At 36.1% G+C, this 21,590-nt stretch overlaps 1 protein-coding gene across 5 annotated transcripts in view; it reads right to left on the bottom strand.

Moving 5' to 3' along the window:
* The window catches only part of LOC115922752 (G-protein coupled receptor GRL101-like), a 52,611-nt gene extending 34,867 nt beyond the window's left edge, over positions 1-17,744 (bottom strand). The window contains exons 1-5 of one of the 5 annotated variants that reach the window (XM_030982297.1): positions 17,430-17,744; positions 11,172-11,309; positions 4,147-4,281; positions 3,600-3,717; positions 263-337 (exon numbers count right to left, since the gene is read on the bottom strand). In XM_030982297.1, coding sequence (XP_030838157.1) covers positions 263-337; positions 3,600-3,717; positions 4,147-4,281; positions 11,172-11,309; positions 17,430-17,523 — 560 coding nt within the window. In that variant the 5' untranslated portion in view covers positions 17,524-17,744. The remainder of the gene's footprint in view (positions 1-262; positions 338-3,599; positions 3,718-4,146; positions 4,282-11,171; positions 11,310-17,429) is intronic. The other 4 variants (XM_030982299.1, XM_030982296.1, XM_030982298.1 and 1 more) reach the window with 4 other exon arrangements.
* Positions 17,745-21,590: the final 3,846 nt, after the last annotated feature.

Genomic DNA, 21,590 nt, shown 5'->3' with positions numbered 1-21,590 from the left:
TAATTAACTGTGGTTAGTTTTTGATTTAATAACGGTGTTTTTTCTGCCCTATTCTCTCGCTAAATTAAAAGTGCTTTCCTTGCATAATGATGTATGATTCATAGGGAATATATTATGTTTAATGTTCTATCGGTATAGGGAAGCTCTGTGTAATTCAAATAATCAGTATGTCAAATCAATCATAAAACTCAAAATCTCGAAGTAAAACTCGAAATCTAGGTATAAAACGGCGAGTAATTAAGGCGTTCATATATATACTTACAGTCTTGTCAAAAGAGGATACTCGGCTTGAGTGATTGGCAATCCATACTGTAGGTCGGAGAAGTTCGTGAGTTTCCTGCAAACAAGTGCAAATCATAAGAAAATCATAAAAAATATAAGAATTTGTTATATTCATCATTTTGAACAGATTTTAAAGGAATTTTTTTTTATCGAATAAAATTCAACGTCCAGCTTATATAACCTTTAAACAATGAGGCTTACAGATGAAAGAAGTGGGTGAATGATGTGTACGATACATACGACGTAAATCCAAACTGTCAATGATGTATAGATAATGTTATGGGTGATTAATTAACGGCAAACTGTTCGTTCGTGAAAATTGTATTGCTTACGGGCCATCCTGTACTAGAAAAGAGGGGACATTTTCATAAAGGTTTTTAGCAATCCCCTATACTTTAAAAAAAAAAAAGGATTTAAATTGGGTAATCTAGAAGTACTATCTGAGAGACGGGGCAAAAAACTGCATTAATGGGAGGGGAGTTGACTTTTTGAAACTGCTTTGGTTTTGTTTTGCGATTGGATTTCATTTCTTTCATTACCCATTGTCGATGGTTCTCCACATTTATTTGTTATCATTCTGTGTAATTATAATATTGATGATAATAATAATAATAATATTTTAAAGTCCACTCCAAATTTGCATTAAGTTAAACCGAAAATGTAAATTCTTTTTGCGCAATTGATCGTGAGCCCGGCTGCCACTGAGCAGCTCCAGATCGACGTTGCTCTATTCCTTATTGTTGAACGCCAAACAAGGTAGCAGCAACTCCCGTCTTTTAACGTCTTTTGGTTTGACGCGACCGGGGTTCAAACCCACGACCTCCCGGTTGTGAGGCGGACGGTCTACTGACTGGGCCAACACACCGGTACACTTTAGATATGCATTAACTCCCGCGGGCTTTACTCAACTAAAATTGTTTGTCTAAAGTGATATCTTTGTTCAATAAGCCTAATATTCCTATACATGCTGAATTGAATTTACCCTTGAATATTTGATGACATTGCCTAAACTATTTTCATAACTTCTTATCCACATCTTTGATACATCTTTCTAAATCTTATAAATATTGCTATGAGATGTTACCACTGTTATTTTGTTATGTTGCTTGTGTTTTTTATGTTTTTATTATAATGCAAATGTCAATTACTCTATAAAACAGACAATTACCAGCCTTGAGCTGCATGTCATTTTTTTTTTGGATAAACCAATTTAATTCAATTCAGTAAAATAAAATATAAAAACAGAAATCTGGTAAAAGTCGTGAAGCATATTTATTTCACGTAAATTACAAAATCTGCCTTCTTCCATTCATTTCACCCAAAATAGATCCGCCCGCAGGAGTTAATGCATATCCAAGGTCAATAGTGAAAGCGATATTTATTGAGTGCTATCATCTCACCCTCATGAACTACCCTGTAAATAAACGGGGTTTTTTAATAGGTAGTATAATAGACGGATCTCTCGAGGTAATAAGAGGGCTTCCCTAGGGACATAGTCTTGTTTCATTCTTCTTGTGACTGCGATTTGCTGTGACTAAAATGGAAGCCTAGACTGCAGAATATTAATTAATTATATGCATCAGGACAATGTATACGCGTTAAAGGAATTGTTTAACAATGTTAAATCTGAGATGAACGGCCCTACGTGTTATCAATGTCTGTGAAATTGTGTTATACTGAAGCCCTAAAAAATCGCTTCAATGTGATCAAGAAGTGCCTCAAAAAGTTAAAACCTTTGAGTGAACGGTTTTACCATACTCGTTTTCCCCAGTTGACTGTAGTGTTATGAAAACCGTTTGGCAAACGCAAAATTTGATTTCGATTTTCAATCATAAATATCTTGATAATCAGACAGGCGATCGGCTTGTAAAAGTCATGGGGTTCCTGACTGACCTAAATGTTTATAATTATCACTACAGCATGAGCTAAATCAAGGATTCTTTTAAAAGGATATAAGACGAAGTTACCGGATCCCTTTTAGGTTAGAGTTAGGGTAAGGCTATGTGTAATGGTGAGGTCTAGGATAGGGGTTAGGGACAAGGTTTAGTCCTTGCTAAGAGTCAGAGTTAGGGTATCATAGGAGCTAGATTTATAACTTATAACCATGTATATTTATTTAGTAATTGTGTCTTTTTAAACTCTAATTAAATGGTTTGTAGTACAATATTTGCATTACATCCACATGACATTAGAAAACTTTAACATCGAGAAAGATATTTCGGCTTAAATTGGACCTTCCCAACGATAATTATAACATTTTAATGTGTTTACACAAATACGTCTATCAATTCTTCTCTATTAAGGGAAATTGGATCGTCGAGATTGGGTGAAGAGATAATAATTGTGAAAAGCATGATTACACAGACTTTCTAAAGCTCTAATGATCATTACCTGATAAAATGAGTAATCGTAATGATCATATTGACTTTTCCTCCATTTAAATTAGTTTACCTGTCAATTTGTGATCAACACGAACATGAAGCGGAAATTTGTAATTCTATCTGGTCGACGTGTTTTGCTAAAAGGTTAACGATTTTGGAAGATGTAATTTTAATGATAAAGCACGCGAACGTTAAAGTCAAATCTATTTTCTCATTTGTAGATTCTGTCCTACTCGCCCACTTGGCGGACAATAAAATATTGTAGTCTACAAGTCTCACGTTTTTCCAACGAAAAGGCATTTATTGGTATTACTCGTCTCTATACGTTCTGATCCTATCTGTTAAATCTATGGGCAAATATATGACGTATGCTGAGTAAAGAATAAGAAAGTTTAAACTCTACAAAGTAGTATATAACAAGATGAGTAATAACATGTGCTCTCAAATATAATGCCTTCCACGAATTGTCACGATGTCAAACATGGTAGGAGCTACATTAATATTCAGCACATAATTTCACCTCTCTGAGTGTAAAGGATTGGAGTTTGACTATTTCAGGAGTAATATTAAAAGTATAAGAGATGTCGTTTTTTTAGAGAGAGGTGGAGAAAACCTCACGCTTAAAATATCCGAATCCACTCTCGAAAATTTGATCCAAACGATTTCTTCAAAGTAGCTTCCAAGATAATTTTGAGTGAATTCAACTTCAATACGAAGTGATCCCGACTATCACTCCTGAAATAGTTGATTTCCACTAATCCTAAGAAATAATTTTTTCAGCACGATGTAGATTTCGGACACATCGTGTTTCAGCGTAGTAAAGACGTAATAACGACGTAATAAGGACGTGAAACATTATGTCAAGAACGTGTTGTGATCAAATACACAATAGATGTACTCTGCACGTATTTAAGAAACACGGTAGTCTTTACTTACAAGTATCGTATTGTTGACGGGAGCGTCAAAGATCCCAGGTTGTTGATTAGTCCGTTCATGTCACATGACGCTCCAACCTTCGAGCAAAACGAGCATGTACTACTACAATTTACTGCCTCTGTAGCGAAATGAAGAGAACATTAATATGTTAATGATTTATTCATTTATGTTCATTTATGTTACAGGTATTTTCTTCTTTTGTTATTCGTTTAACCATTTATTCATTCAATCACTAACTTATTAATTTCGTTGGCTATGTTCTTTTCTTCTTAAATTTTTCGTTTATTCAGTCAATCATTTATTAATTTAAAAATTTACTTGTCGATTCACTTTTCTAAGTAATTTTGTTTTCTAACTTACCGTTTCATCTCATAAATCTATCAATTTATCAATTAATTCACCATTTTTTAATACTTTTTTTTATCTCTGTTAATTAATAAATCCATTCATTCACTTATCTATTAATTTTCAGTGATTCATTCGTTTGTTCAACTCTTGATAAAGTTTCTTTTGAAATAAGATTTATTTAATCAAGCTTATGACCTACCGCAATATATCTCGTCGCTTTGATCAGCACAGTCTGGTTTTCCGTCACATATGGATGTCAACTGAACACATGTTCCTGTTGTGTTGAAGCAGCGCATCTGTTCGGGTGTTTTGCAACTTTTGAAGTCTTTATCACCTGATTTAAAGAAATGAGATAAAAAATATCGAAGTCTTCATCACTTGACTAATTTTGACTTATTGAGTTGGTTCATGCTTTTTATTTTATTTCTCCATTGGTCCTGGTCCATATAATGACTCAATAACAAAGAACATAAAAACTTGAGGTATGATTTAAAAAAAATATACAAACAATAATATCTTCATGTCAAACTCATATTTACATATAAACATATCATAACGAAATTTAATATTTTTATCACATATTATTATAAATTTAAAGTATTAATTATTATCCGAACTATATCCGTGGAAAAAGTGCGGGAGACCGAAATCATGAGCGATGCTTGGCTAGGATGGCGGCATCAAACAAAAAAATGTTAGGTGAAATTAAAATGTAAATAAATAGTAGAACACCATGCTCTGGGGACTGTAGCTAGCTGGTCAATCTTGCACACGCGATTGCAGAAGAATGGCAATCCTGTCTGCTTAGGAGTGATATCAAGGATCGCTTCGTTTGGTGGTGGAAATTCACGCTCCAAGCGAGGATCGCTTCGTTCGGTAGTAATTCACGCTCCAAGCTCCTTGGAGCGTGAATTGTCACCCCCAAATACCTAAAAGAGTGGATTGCCTAATGCGACAGTTATTTCAGTTTGCTTATCATTATACGGATCTGTAAAATGGCGCCCGGCTGGAAAACTCCCCTAGGATTAGAAAATATGCATACACTGTGTGCAGGCAAGCCCGAACACAATGGCAGAGGTAATAATATGTCTGTAAAGCGTTTAGAAACTTCGTCCATGTATTAAGCGCTATATAAACTTAGAAAAATGTTGTTATTAATATTATTGTTTTATTATTATTATCGTTATTATTATTGAATCCACTCTCGAAAGAATAATTCAACCAACTACTTTAGAGTTGATTTCAAGATATTTTGGAGTGGATGCAACTCCCAAACGAAGTGATACCTAATATGAGTGGAACATAGAGAAGATTTGTAACCCCTATTTTTGATGAGAGTAAATTCCTTATAACACTGGGCCTAAAACTATACCTATAACTATAACTTTATCCCCGAAACTTGACCTTAAAAAACAAGCAAGAACCGTTATGTTTGTTGAAATCAAGCCTCTTGTAGTGAATATCGCTGCAGTAATTAATGTCAGATCACGATAATAACATAACGAACATTTGTTGCGTTATTCAGAAGGTTTGTAATTCCGAAAGTGAAATAGGGCTCTTTATTCCGAAGGTTTTTCGTAATTCCGAAAAATATTACAGGGTTGTGATTCATTTTCTGAATTAGGAATACAGCACTTCCAGTGCATGCCAACATGTTGTATGATCCTTAGTCGGATGGATTTTGCAATTTCCCTAGTCTTGAAAAAGATTTCATTCATTACCGTCACTTCGTGAAAATAGGGACGAAGTGACCGATATTTAAAGGCTTGAGGGACTCCAAAATCGTGTTGCCTGAGTTGCTTGAGACAGAGAAAGGCACGACTCTTCATCTCCCTTGCTCTAACAATTGCGTTGGTTACCCGTGAAAAAGCGTATTGTATTTAACGTTTCACCAGCATTCTATAAAATAAATGCAGAAGGAAATGTAAACCAAATTATACAACTAAGCTCTTCATATGATCCTACACTCCACCGATTTCCACGTCTCAACTCGAAATGGATGAGTGTACTTTTTCTCAATACGGTTCCAAAATACGGAACACCCTCCATTTTTCCACCTCGATTAACTCTTTTAAAAAGAACTTTAAAAACGTTCTCTTCAATAATGTAATTTGATATATTATATTGTGCCTTCTCATGCTTATTTCCTTTCTAACCCGCATTTCTCTTTCCTTATCTTCTTCTCAACCCAACATGCAGCTCGTCATTTTGTATAATTTTCTGTACCCCCGATCTTTCACTTCTTTGTGTCATTGTCTACTCTTTGTATTATGACCGTGTTCTTCTATCTCTGTCGTGTAAAGCATTGTCTTGTCCCTTTCTCATCTCTGCTGGCACCCCCTTTTTCTTTCCCCTATTTTGTAGTTCCTTTTGTAGTTACGGATTAGTTAATTGTTTTAAATGCTTATAATTGATTCGTAATGTTTTGTTGGAAACATGAATAACTTAAAATTGAAATTGAAATCGAATAACTGAATGTCCTTTTGTATTTCTTTCCCGTATTTTATTATTTGTCATTAGCAATAATTTGTCATGTAAAGCGCATTAAGCAATATTTGATTTGATTTAGCGCTATATGAAAGGCATCAAAAGCAATTTGTATGTATGTTAGTGATTGCACTGCATAGTTCGATATATTTATTACAGGTTCTTCTTGAGCTTCTTTCTTCTTTCGTTATAATTTGATGGCAGTAAGTCATACTTGACTATTGTTGCCAATTAATTATTGTCTCCTCTCTCTCTCTCTCTCTCTCTCTAAGAACAAGAATCGTGGAAAAAACGTAAAGTGATCGATGTTCACTGTTGGAGGCTTATATATTATTTTCATCGAAGAAAAAAGTCATGATATGGTTGCATTGTCCTCTTTATTTTACTTCAACTGAATAACTATAGGCTTTTCATTTACTGACCTAAATGCGTTTTGGATGATTGACAAGAAATCACTCTTCGACGCGTCACGAGGCCCATTTTTACCCGCAATTCCTGAAGCAGTCACTTTGGAATCGAAAGACAGTAACTGAAGCCCTCGTAATTTCTCTAAAGTAAAGGTCATCATTTTTCTCTTGACAAGGTTCGTGTACAAGCGCGTAGCCAGGATTTCATTTTAGGGGGGGGCGGTAGTGAGCGTGCGAATCACTTACAGAGCGCGCATAGCGCGCTCCCTAGGGGGGAGGGTGCAGGGAGGGGGGAGTTTCCCCCCCCCCCTCCCGCGCGAAGCGCGAAAGCTTTGAGGTTTCGTCAAATTATAAGAGAAAGAAGACGATTCGTTGGACCGTTCTCGACTATTAATCCTTATCTCAATTCAGTTTCTGTTGACGTTTCATTAGAGAAAGAAGACGATTCGCTGTACCGTCCTCGACTCTTAATCTTTGTTTGAATCAAGTTCCCCTGCTCTAAAGTTTTATTAGATTATTAAAGAAAGAAGACGATTCGTTGTACCATTCTCGACTCTTAATCCTTATCTAAATTCAGTTTCTTTTGACGTTTCATTAGAGAAAGAAGACGATTCGTTGTACCGTCCTTGACTCTTAATCCTTTTTTTGTATCAAGTTCCCCTTCCTCCGCGGAAGCTGTAGCGCAGAAGCTCTCAAGTTTTATTAGATTATTAAAGAAAGAAGAAGATTCGTTGTACCATTCTCGATCAACTCTTAATCCTTGTCTGAATTCAGTTCCCCCCCCCCCTCCCCTCCCGCGGAAGCTTTGACGTTTCATAAAATATTAGAGAAAGAAGACGATTTGTTGTACCGTTCTCGACTCTTAATCCTTATCTGAATTCAGTTCCCACCCCCCTCCCCTCCCGCGCGAAGCGCGGAAGCTTAGACGTTTCATTAAATTATTAGAGAAAGAAGACGATTCGTTGTACCATTCTCGACTCTTAATCCTTTTTCTTCCTACGTCCTCTTCCTTTTTTTTTTTTTTCTCTCTTTTTTTTTTTGGCCGGCGTTTTGGGGGGGGGGGGGCGACCGCCCCCACCGCCCCCCCTGGCTACGCGTGTAACAATTTCCGTTTCCATGTTTATAACGATTTGAAAGACATATTGTTCGAAAGCCATTTAGAATGAGACTTTCACGGGGTAAGGACTCGGATAGAATCTTTTTGGCATGAAACTCGTAAAACAAATAAAGAGAACAAAACGTTCATGGACTTGTATTGAGCCCGATTTAACATGGTAAAGAAAAATGAAGTTTTGACTTGAAAACTTTTATGTGATACAGATCAATGTCTTGCTCGGAACTTAAACAGTTGAGTGCAATATCATGGAATAAACAGATCACACGAAATATGCCATTACGGCGTGTTTTATTTCTTTAAACTCTTCGAGATCGTGTGACTTTTCATTTTCTCTGATTCGATTTACCTTCAATCTTCAAAATAGAGATAAAAAAACTACTTCACAAACATCGAGCTCAAAAGAAAAATTCAAGTGCCGAGTGATGTCTGAAGAAGAAACAAATTTACGAAGAATTTCAACAAAGTGTGATGCGACAATTTTAGTTCTAAAAATAAAGAGAAAACTTTTTCAAGCGAGACAGATGTAGTTCCGTATATGAACACAATTATTTCACCAGTAGGTGATTGAAAGTTGTGAATCGTTATTTGTTTGCGACAAAAAATAGCAACCTTCTCGATTACTTCAACAAACATATCTTCTTGAAAAAGCATATGGCCTTTTTAAACACAAACTTATGAACAACTTTATTGATTTTCTTTTGCAATCAGTGTCCAATGTCTGGTCGATTTCATTGAACGATTTTAGAAGAGTATAACCGCTGAAATGCAGGTCAAACTAGTTTGTAAACACTGTGAGAAGGAAAGGTTATCAAACGAGATTGGGTGCCGGGGCTCCCAACACTTTAGAGGCAATCACAATCCAGCATTTTGGATAGAACAATAATATTACTGCAATTCTTTTGCCCAGGGGTACCTACAATTTCCAGATCGGTTCTTTAATTTAAAAAAACGATTGATGCAAAACTGGCATCAAATAAAAATGCGATGTTTTCTATAATTGAAACCGAGATGATAAACCTGAACTAAATTCGTGAGATTGTTTACATAGGAAGGTCTGTTTTGGACGGCTTATTTTACAACTAATTTATGTTTCACCTTATAACTCTGAAAATGAAATTGAAAGATGCAGCTATAAAATAAACCAAATATCCAAAATGATTTGAATCTATTAAGAGAAATATTAAATTATTGACACAAACGATTTGCAGCCAATAATATTACTTTACCTTCACCTGCACACACAAATGCACAAACGTGCAATTTAATTTTTTTTTACCTCCATTCTGTCAATATTCTTAATATGCTTCAAACAATTCGCATAAAATGTGTAGACCTTCTAAAAGCGAAGTAATGTATAAGAAAAGGAGAAAATATTATATAGAAGCACCCAATCGACGTACATGACGCGTAATCTCATTCACGAGTACATGCTTTTCAGCAATATTCCCAGCTAGTTTTTGGCATATCTTTTTTGTCCCATTTCTCTTTTGTGTTTAAATGCCACTCCGTTACCAGTGCATCGTTTTAAAAGCATTCCATTGCGATTGATTCAAATCGATCGCATCTTGATATCAATTGCAACTGTGTACTGAAGAAATGGCGCCCCTTTTGATGTGTGTATAGGTCTGCGATTGATCGATCCGGATCAACAGCAACTAAAAAGTCCTATTTTAAGTTGGTGAAGATATTTTTGTATAAAGTTCCTTTTCTCTGCTTTAGGGGAAAGGAGAATGAAGCCTTAATTGTGATGTATTATATGGGTAGAAGCTTCCAAACCATCAAATTGCCATTATTGTTCGATTTCAAAACATTTTTGAAAAGATTCTTTATCCCCCCCCCCCCCATTATCTGGAAAATGTATGCTTCCTTTCAGAATTTAATTTTAGACTCAATTTAAGAGTTCTCTCTGGTATCCATTAACAAATTCAATGACAGTGATATCATTTTCAGATGCATGATGGAACCATTTTTTTGATTTATGTAGAAAATGGGTCATCTAAGTAATTCAAAATCCTTAGATAACATCGTCATATTGTGAGAAACTTCTGATTTTATCAAAGTTCTCAACACGCCTCATTGACTTTATTTCCTTCACCCTAATGTTCTTGCTTTTAGTTCAAATCTGCATGTATAATAGGAATTCAGTGCGGCGGTAGAAAACGTAAAGTATCTAGCATTTCAGTTGTTAGAGTGTACGGAAGTGTATATGAACGTAAACAATTAAATATGCCTGCTGAACACAAGGCGTAGCTTTCATTGCGTTATTACCTGTTCTAATCAAGTTTCAGAAGGCAATTAGTCGAAGAGCCATTATTTCAATACCATACTTGCACTAATCATTTTACATTTACTTTGTGCTCAATGCCACTCTCCCATTGTGCGTCAAACCACAAGTCTCTGACGCTACCATACGTCAGGGAATGACGAACGATTGCGTCAACAAATGACGCTTCGTGTGCAACAGACATGACAAGTCGCCATGCGCTTATTGAACTGTAGCAACTGTAGCGCCAAGGCCGCAAGTCGTCGAAAGTCAAAGTGTTCTCACCATTCACTTTCCTATTTGGTCGCAGAGTGTGTTTAATATAATAACCTTTTAAATGTGGCAAAATATATTATTAATTTACCCAGTTCAGAATTCTTTGAATAAAATTATAAAGCTGTGAGTTCAAGGTACAGGATGAAAAATAGTCCATGTAATATCATCTCTAATAAGCACTCGCTCAATTGAATCCACGCTACACCAACAAAGTATGTATCTACCTTGATTTTTTGGTATTGGTATTGGTATTTATTTTCCATCACAATATTAAAAACAATACAAAGAAAATGCATGTACATAGTAAAATTCAATAATATAGTGAATGGCTGGATAGCCCATTCAGCTTTGTTAATATAACAAAGCTGTTCTTTCTTGGGGTCCAGGAATTAAGATATCAATAGTTATTATTGTTTAATCCACCAAAAGATCCACCAAACACACAACGTAACCAAGGCGTCCAGGGGCGTTAAAATCTTTATAGAACGTTTATATCCCAATAACCATTTATATTTCTTAGGGATCGGGCTATCCTAAGATATTCACAAAACCTCCTAGGGACGTTAAAACGTTTATGTATACATTACGTAGGTCATGGACGTTCAGTGTCCCAGGGGATCTGGCAAGGATTTGACTGAAGACAATAAAAGTTGAAACATAAAAATAAAACTTACTACACAGAAATTCGTCATCATCTTGAGGACAAATTGCTGTTCCGTCACAAAGATCATCCAGGTCATAGCTAACATCACTTCCGGTGCACCAAAAATCCCCTTCCGGTTGTTGCGTCGTTATCAGACCGAATTCATCCGCTGTAAAATGAGAAATGAAGTATATCTGTGTTAAAGAGCACAGTGGTGTATTGGTAAAGTCTCTCGACTCTTTAATAAGCAAGAAATGCGATTCTGTCTAGGTGCCCACAATTTCATGTCCTTGTATAAGGTATTTTGCCCACATTTGTCTCTCTCGACACAGGTGAATTGAATGGTTACCTGGGAATGTTGGGGTAGTGATACTCACGGGGCACACAGGAAGAGCAACATTAATCCTGATGTGGCTACCAGTGGTTAATGAGACAAAATCATTATCAACCTTGTACTACACATTATGACGAGCAAAAAAAAAAAAAAGAAGAAGAAGAGATAAGTATATAGACAAGAACTTTTGTGTCGATAAGAATAAACTTGTGAAATATTACAACGCTTTGTATCCACTGGATTGATCTTGCAATCTGTTTCAATAGCGTATTTGACCATGTCAATGTAATATAGACAGGGGAAATATGACGTAATAATTAACGCTGATTCCAACCGTAATTACAGGCTGTACGTAACTTTAAACCCAATAACAAACCCAGCCCTATGCAACCTTATATGTTTGACTATATAAAGTCTGGAGCAAGCGTCGCCAGTCGAGCGATTAGTAAGCCTCTAGTCGAATCGAGGATGGTCGCGTTTATCCAATTTGAGACGTGATACCAGAAGAAGGGAGTCAAGAGGGGGCATGGCTTCATGGCTTTCTTGTTCTCTAGCTCCCTGTCTAATTGTTACTCTCACTCTTTGTCTCCTCTCTCTCTCTCTCTCTCTCTCTCTCTCTCTCCCCTCCACATTTTACTCCCCTAAGCTCCTTCATGACAGAATGGACCTATTCCTTTTTGTGGGTTAAAATGCACACTTTATTGTTGTTGTTGTGAATATCCCCTACCTTTCTCCCTTCGCGCCCCTCCCCTTGAACGACTAAGTTGGATGGCTGGTGAAATGATCAATTCACCAGCCGTTGATCGACTAACATTTCTTGCAAGGTGATATGAGGTACTCACTTTTTGTTGTTTTTTTGTCTCATTTAATAAAATCCACATATAAACCAATTACTTTGTGAAATCATTGCAACATGTTAAAATGTGTGAAATATGAAAAAACAACCTGAAACTGAAACTGAAACTGAATTTGTATTGATGCGACCTAGATCCGAAACAAGAAATGGTTCGTTAATTGTTGCAGTTCCTATTTTCCTTCCTTGTATCTACGCGGTGGCGGTGTAAAATCTTAACTTTAGATCGATAATAATTTAAAAGTTATAACTCATATCAAACTGAAGTTTTTGTACAGATTGCTGAGTGTACCATAGACGGTACCGCTGTACCAACTCACATCTTCCTCATCTTGCGAGCTTGTAGTTCCAGAACATCTTCTCAATGTCATGATTTATTGTCTAGGTCATCAAAGAAACAACTATAGCACAATGTAGTTTTCATATGAATTCAAATCATCATTTTTAAAAGAGCACTAGTAGAAGAACAACTTCACTTCTTTTTTTTAAATCACCCTTTAATATTGCTTTAGACTTGTTATCTGTCAATTTTTTTTAAAAGAAGAACAACTTAACTTTAAAACAAGTCACGTACCCTTCAATTTCTTTAGACTCGTTATCTTTCAAAGTATTTTTGGTAACATCGACAGAAAAAGGTTTCACTGCATTTATACGTGTATACACGATTTCATAACGTATAATATCCCTTAATTCAGAGGATTTGAAAGCCACTTTTCAGGAATTGTATCAGGTATTAATACTAATCGCTGAATCTTCCCTGTATAGTGGTTGAATTACTCTGTTGATAGTGAATCCCACTATTTACAGCGTGGATTTTCACTCAAAACAAAGTGATCCCTAATATAGTAATATGACTGCCTTAAAGGGGAATTCTACCGCTAATGTTAAGTTGGTTTTACTTGAAGCAGGTCGGTCAAAGTTAAAGTTAATTCTGATTAAAAATAAGAAAGTTATGAACTTTTGAAGTTGCGATCAATCAAATACAAATTGGCAGCTCTGTGGCGTATTTTGTGAGCCCCCCTCCCATATGCACCTTAATACATACATCGACAAAATCTGAATTGTTTTCTTTTCCCTCAAGAAAATCAAGCAAAAGGAGGGGGGTTGACTCACAAACGAACCCCCACCCTAGATCCGCCCCTGATCTTACCAGCACCATAAAGATAAATAATGCAATTATTAACTCCTGTACATTTGTAATAATATCTAGGTATACTCAGTGATTTAATTCATTCAGCGAAAAGTTTTACAACTTTGAAAACTAAAAAATTATTGGGACTACAGAAAAGTACCAATGAAAAGTGAAATATTTTCGGAGTAATTCACCAGAATGAACAGAAAGCCGAATTCAGATAATATAAGCGGAAGCTTAAGGAACTAAGCTAGACGAAAAGCTGTAGTTTGTCTGTTTTTCTTATATACCAAATAAATAATAAATTTCATCATTTTGTCACGGTTACATGCACCGAGTCCTAATTGATGCAGTTACTAAGCAACGAACAAATTATTCATGTATGGTAATCAGCGGAAAGCAGACAGCGTTCGCTAATTAAAATTATATTGATAATGGAATTGTCCAAATTAAAATGTAATATTTAGTGTATTTTCTCATGGTGTTTCAGTGATGAAATAGCAAACAGTTCACATTACGATAATTGTTTCTTTTTACGTTGAAGCCCTCTAAAGTGTTTAGGAGCCCCTAATTGGCCAAAAATTTGATGGCAAAATTTCACTTAAATTGTACCATAACATGAAAAAGGATGTTATTTAAAACACACTTCTACAAAGATTCCCCTCCCCCCCCCCCCCTCTAAAATGTGTTTGAAGACAAATATTGATAAAAGAATATAAAATTTGGGTTTTCTGTTGTGCACAGAAAACCTAAATGTTGTATTCTTTCATCAATATTCGACTTCAAACACATTTGTTTTGAAAAATGTGTCTTCAATGCCATCCTCTTTCATATTGCATATCAAAACTTTTGAAGCTAAATGGGATTAAAGAATTGAGGAAAACGCATTATTCATACTCTGTGCACACATGATATTACATATCCCGAATCTCTGTGCAGCCTTTATCATTCCACCACTGTTCATTGTATTATTAAAGTCCGTGGACCGTGACAGAGACTATACAGTGTGAGTAAAAAAAAAGTTTACACCTAGAAAATTGCTAATTATTTTAAAAATCAGCGATGAACATTAAACTGTTATATGTCTTATGAAAGAGTGTTTTATCCCAAATCATTTGGTACCATTTTTGTGTGGTATGTGTTCACGCTTAGATGAACAGGAGGCATTGTTTGCGAGAGTGCAAAAATTGACTTATGTTAATTCTGCCATCAAATTTTTGGGGTTCCCAACATTTTAGAGGGGCTTTACTTTCTTTGATGTTTTAAATTTGATATATACTAAACTAAAACAACGAACCTTTTAAAAACATAATTAAAAAGGGATTGGGAGCAATATTAAATGGGTGGTAACAGTATTGTGGAAGAGTATAAGCTCCACCTATAGTCCGGGGTTAAGTTTTTTTCACTTTCTTTTCACACTGGCAAAAATGTGCTTAACCCGGACTATAGGTGGGGTTAAAGGGGTGGGGGTTAGCCTCCCCCCTATTGTCCGGGGTTAAGCTTATTACACTTTCTTTTCACACTGGCAAAAATTTGCTTAACCCCGGACTATAGTTGGGGTTAAAGGGGGGGGGGGGGTCTATAGAGTGAACATTAACTCTTTTCTTAATAAAGAGCACTCTAAAATCAATCGATATTCACTCCTAAACAAGTGATCACTGATGTCATTCCCAAGAAAGTGAAAATAGAGTGAAAATTCACTGTTTTTTTTAGAGAGAGTACGCTCCCATAAGTGGTTACAGATAATATTATTATTAACAACAACAACCCTTTTGATTATGCCATGTGTCTTTCCTGTTGTCTTCAGTATGTCTATCCATGTCTTTTTTTATACCCAGTAAGAAAGAAAAAAAAAGATATTAGAATTGGGGGTAGTTAGGATGCGGGTACTTGTAGCAGGATTCCAGAAAGTCGTGTTTTACCCAAACTGACTATTGAAAAAAAAAATTCTTTAACAAAAAAATACAATTGCTACGAATCTGACAAAAATGGACTTCAAAACCAAAGCGGGCAAGCGATCATAATGTCACGCATGTAGAGAAATTCCATACTAATGAAAAACAATCAAAACCCTTCTGCAGTGCATTGCCCGTATATTCTCATCCTTCATTACTCAGATAATGACTCACAGACTTCATCAATATCAAACTGTATGGGAAAGCTTGCCAGACCGACCAAGCCAGCTTTTATTCGAATTGTATCTTTTTGAACAATCTTGTTATATAATTTTGAACATCAAAATAATTTCAGTTTTTAAGCTCATTCTTGATTTTCAAAATAAAAATATCAAATGTAAATATTCTTAACATTGCATAATTTCAATCTCAATCGTCAACGTTCACACCTAGGTATATAATGACGTTGTATTAAACATTGCAAAATATTAAATTTGATCTGCTTTGATCCGTAACCTGCATGGGGCTTTGCCTTTTTGCCCCACGCCCGGACCGATTCCCTAGATTGAAAAAACCAGAGATAAACTAAATAAGGCAAATGCTCTGGAAAAACCTAATGGCAAATCGTCCCAATAAAAATGATTTATTCGAATCTCTATACCACAAACAAAAACACCAAACTATTGTTCTGTATTAAAATTTTCCCTTTCCCTCTCAATACAATAACTTTCACCTGCCTAAGTTATTCAAACCATCCCGCCTCGCGGGATCGTGACGTCTCGCCACTCCTATTACGTGGATCATTAAAACGGATCCGCATATACAACATTTTCCTGCTATACGTTGTCTCTCTCTCTAAGTGCCATATCGTTTGACTTTGGCGATCATGCTGTTCCACAACCCTCGGCTCCTAGCCTTCTGTATTAGTACCACTCCCAGTTCTTTCACTCCTCTCTCTTCCAACAATTTCTGCAGACTGTCCATCCAAAGTATCCTCCTTCTTCCCCTACTCCTTCTTCCCACAATTTCCCTGTCAAAGCAAGATTCTCTAGGCCTTCTTTACGTGCAATGTGACCCATGAACTTCAACTGCCTAATTAACATCTCACGTATCATTTTCCTTTGCACTCCAGCTCGTGTAAGAACTTCCTCATTACTAACTTTGTCAGTCCAGGGGATTTTCATCATTCTTCTTAGAAACCACATTTCGCAACTTTCCAAACGCTTTTTAGTATCAGAGGCTAAAGTGCATGTTTCACTACCATACATAAGTACTGGGTAGATGTAACAATTCAATACCCTTATTCTGGTCCTCATACACATTGTTCGATTTGTCAGAATTTTGCCTAACTTTGAAAATGCAGTTGTACCGCAGGAAAATACATTTCCCTGCGTTTTTACCTTCTCTTCTCGCCCTCTTCCTGAACGCTGGTTATACCTCTTCACTCGATTAAGTATGTCATTATAATTGATTGGGTTTTTTTAGGGGATAGTCCACCATTGTTTTTTTCCCTCAATATATCCACCGTGACTCCTCTTCCGCCATGTCTGCATTTGCTTAATATGCTCTATACGAGGACTGGCTATTACCATGGTGTTGTTTTACTCATATTATATGCTTGTATTTTACATGTATGCATATGTTTCATACTTTGTATTGGAAAAAAACATCCTCAACTTATTAATCCTGTTGAGTATTAACGAAGAAGTTCAAGTAAAAGAATATCATAAGATAAGTTTGCATTTGCGAAATTAGTTAAACTTAAGTTGTAAATTTAGGTGGTGAAGTAGTTATACGGGACGTATCGGCGCACAATAATTACACAAATATTGTCATTGAGAAAATGATTTGATGAAGAAAGAATATCTCGTTACAGTCAAATAGATGACAACAACAGTATTTATCTGCAAAAAAGAATAAAGGGATTTCTTTCGGTTCCTAGTGTGCTACTATAGTACTAATATCGTATTGCTCTATACTATAGTAGGTTTATCTGGCTGGGTACTAGGCACATACTTCATAATTACTCAACCATTATTATAATTGCAAACAAAGTTAGATAAGTATAGACTCACTCGTAACAGAAGTCAGTTGTCCATGTGTCTGGAATCCCAACAGCAAGACTCCAAGAAAAAGATGGGTAAACACGAGACGAAAAACACAAAACATGATTCTACCACTTCAGCTTGGTAAGTGGACAGCGTACTCTGACGATCACTTCCTCCAGATCCAAAAAGCAAAACGCAACTAATCCGCACGGTGTGTTCAACGCGTATGGAGAGCTGGGAACTATTAATTGTTTGCTTGAAACTGTCAGTAGCTTGTACTTACTGATGCTTGAAACTAGAGCAGTAAGCTGACTAGTGGTAGATCAGAGCTGTACGGCTCCACTCAAGTGAGGGCGTCCCAGTTTTTGAAATAGAACGAGATTTGTATTTTTCGTCTGCTTTTTTTCTTCTTCATTTTTCTCCCCCCCCCCAAAAAAAAACAACCCTTTTCCTCCTTCTCTTTTTCTTCTTCTTCTTCTTCTTCTTCTTCTTCTTCTTCTTCTTCTTCTCCTTCTTCTGCTTCTTCTTCTACTAATAACTCACAGTCCGTATTATAGCTTGTGTAATAAAAACCACTCCATTCATTAACAAATTTCCCAAATTTCCTCGGGATTTTTGTGTCCTTTATAAGTTCGCTTAATACACGTTGGCCCGAATTCACAAAGGAGGTTTGTCGACAAACCTTGGTTTTCGTACGTCATATGACGCGTTTTACGCGTTTTTTACAAACCTGGTTTGTAAAGACCAAAAGGGGGTTTGGCGAAACAAAAGGAGGTTTGTGCTCAAACCTTGGTCTGAGCTCAAACCTTGCTTTGTGAATTCGGGCCATTGTGTTAGCTATGCCCATACTTTTCCATGGTAAGTAATTTTTTCACAATTATACAAAAGGTGAAAAAGCTTTATAATTTCTCTTTTCTTGCATGAAGATTCGTATTATTGTAATCAATGACTCGATAACCTTCAAAATCACCATCCGACACGGATTCCCTTTTCTGTTCCCCCGCAATGCTAAACTCTTATTGTTAGGCATATGTAGATTAAAGAATTGGGTTGAATGCATTGGGTAGTTAGGCTCAGGGGCAGATCCAGCCGGCGCCAAGGCAAAGGGGCCAAATAGGGGGCCCAGTTTGTGAGAAATATTTAGCGGCGAATCATTTTGCGTTGCAAGTCCAAGTCCATGGAGTGTCAAGATCACCAGAACCGACATTGTGGCCTGCCCCGATTCCCTGCATTTAGTCAACCAAGTCAAATTGTGAGTTGAATCCATATTTGTATTCCTTCTTCCTTATGATAAATTAGACGTGTTCATTTGTCATTGAAAGAGGCAAGGTCACAAGTGAACCTTTGTATTAGGCCTTAAAAAAGATGTTGTATTGCCCTTATGGTGCCAACAAAAATCGGTCGGTCGGTCGGAAATCTTTTTTTTTTAAACTTTTTTTTACTCCCTCTTTGGGCTGATACTCTCAGTTTTTAATACTTTAAAAAAAAATCTTAAAAACGATAATAAAAAAAAACTTGTTTTAAAAGCCGACCGTAGATTTCGAAGACTTTTGGGTCGGTCGGTATTAAAGGACAATACAACATCTATTTTTTTTTGGCCTTAGAGATATAGAATGAAGACTGCAAATCATTTCTCTAAAGTAAATTAATGTCACTCTTTATACATTATTTTGTTCAATTATGAAGATAAATGAAAGTACATGTTCTCAGGATATGAACTCTGTAATTCAGGCTCTTTCAAATTTTGAAAGGATATTTGTATGCAATATATGTAATTCATTATGACAGAAGCCTTTCTTTCTGTTATGTATTTTATTGTATTGACTGATGATTATTATAGTTCTTGCCATAAGATATAAGTAGATAATGAATATATTGGTATCATTCCATAGAATATTTATAGCTTGGGTTAACGTTTAATTTTAGATGGTCCTCTAGCTGTCCAAGTTTCATGCTACAATGGGTGGATCCCTATACCAGTAGCTACTAAAGAGAGTTGAAGGTGGTACTAGATGAAGCAACACGAAGCAACACCTTCGTTATGGTGGTCATTGCAGTCGGGCTTTAGCAAAGAACAACTGGAGTTTCAGCAAAAGTTACAGCTATGATTTCTTCATTCTAGATGAACAACCGTTTTAATCTCACATCTTGTAGGTGATTGCATCACTGAAGTGGGTTATTTAGTTTATATCTCCAGATTTTAACACGATAAACATGTATTTCTATTGTTATAAGAAATAAAGGAATACAGATAAGGAGATGATTTTCTTTGATACACTTTACACAATTTGAATTCTTTGTTTATTGTGTAAATCCTCCTGTGAGATGATCAGAGAGTCTTAAATAGACACCGATTATAGTCAACTGAGTTTGCCCAGTTGTGACATCCGTCTAATAGCTTGTGGACAAAAACCCCACTTCTCTTATCAATAATTTACTCGGGATTTGTGTGTCCTTTATATGTTAGCTATCCTCATACTTTTCCATGGTAAGTGACTTTTCACAATTCACAAAAGCTTTATAGATTCTCTTTCTTTCGTAAAGAATGTTATTATTGTATTCAATGACTTGATAACCTACAAAAGCACCAACCGAAACGGATTCCCTTTTCAGCTTGCTCGTCAGAATACAGATTTTGCTCCGTGATAATTGCCAACACTGACCAATATTGTTAAGAATAATTGAGCTTTGTTGCAGAGGGCGCTACATTAAACAATTTGTTGGTGAGATTTTGAAAAACTGAGTGTCAAATTTGAAAGAACATACAATTTAAATGACAAAATCATTTTTGTTTAATCAAAATCGGTTAGAGACGGCTGAAATATCCATAAATATCACAATTTCTAATATTTGTTCGATAATTTGAACCAGCTGTTGAAAAATCGTTTTATTCCAGCCAATGCCGACGTTGGCTTTTTGTTGGCTTTTTCGTTTTGGCACTCTCAACCGGCAGGCCCGTGTTTTTTTTAATTATTAATTAATTGATTCATTAACGGTCACCGTATTTTTGTTAAAGTGGAGCTAAAGTAGTATGATTGTATTGTCTAAATTTCACACATGTTGGTGTCGAAAATTACCTTCATAGCAACTTTAGGTCTTAAAAGGACACACTAGAAATGTCATAAATAAGAATAAGAGCAATAATCATGCACTTTGAAGGCATTTACGGTCTGAAACAAGAACTCAACTATTCCTTTAACCCTAAACCCAACGTTATACCTTACCCTATATCAAAACTCCTAACCTAACCTAAAGCCTGATTGTAACCTTAAAACCCCTAACCCTACAACTTTGACGCAAAAAAGTCGGGAGCAATTGTCAAAGCAACGTTTGTATGTGTGTGTGTGTTTTTTTGTTTGCGCGTGTGTGTAGGTGTGCGTGTGCAAAACCTGTCCTTTTCCAGGAATATTTCCAGTTTTATCCCAATTTGTTTGTTGCTTTATGCCTTAAACCATTACTGACCACCGTTACTCTTCTTATAGAGTCAGATTCATGAATATTGGGATGGCGATATTACAGGTATAATGTTTCAAACTAAGTACTATTCCTTCTACTTCTCCTTCTTTACTTCTTTTTTCATTTTTTGTTTGTTTTCCTTCTTATTCTTCTACCCCTCCCCCTCCTTTTTGTTTGTCTCCTTTTTTTTCGCTCAGGGGCTCGAATTGCCATTTTGATTTTATCACGACATGACGGAATCAACGTTGATTACCTATGAAAATAATGCTACTTTCACAATAAACGTAATTGCGATGCCTAATTCTAATTTAGATTATTTGCTGATTTCTGCTTTGCCGGACTGAAATTAAACTTTCTCGTCTACTTGGACTTTAGGACATACATTGCCGTTGGCGATGAGGGTTGGGGTTGGATCCCCCGATTAATCTAAAATTGCTGGCGGGGGAACGTTTTATCTTACAATAATTCTGTAAAAAATCACTGATAGAATATTCATAATGTTGGCAGTACTCCAGATAGCAATTGGAGACGAACCACTTCCAATTAAGCCATTTGACATAAGCCCTCACTCCCTACCCCCGTCATGAATTAAAAGTGTATTGCTGCTTCGCTAGTTATTCGGTTGTCAAACGATATCTGAAGGGTCAGAAATATTAAACGACAAAGTGTAAAGACAGGTAGAGGTGGCTAGTGGGGTGCAATAGTTCAATATTCAAATATATTTCCACTTTC

The sequence above is a fragment of the Strongylocentrotus purpuratus genome, unplaced genomic scaffold (genome assembly GCF_000002235.5).
Source record: "Strongylocentrotus purpuratus isolate Spur 01 unplaced genomic scaffold, Spur_5.0 spur5_scaffold_12, whole genome shotgun sequence".
In the NCBI taxonomy this organism is placed as follows: Eukaryota; Metazoa; Echinodermata; class Echinoidea; order Camarodonta; family Strongylocentrotidae; genus Strongylocentrotus; species Strongylocentrotus purpuratus.
Note: the sequence above shows the minus strand (reverse complement) of the source record. Positions and strands in the feature narration are given on the sequence as shown.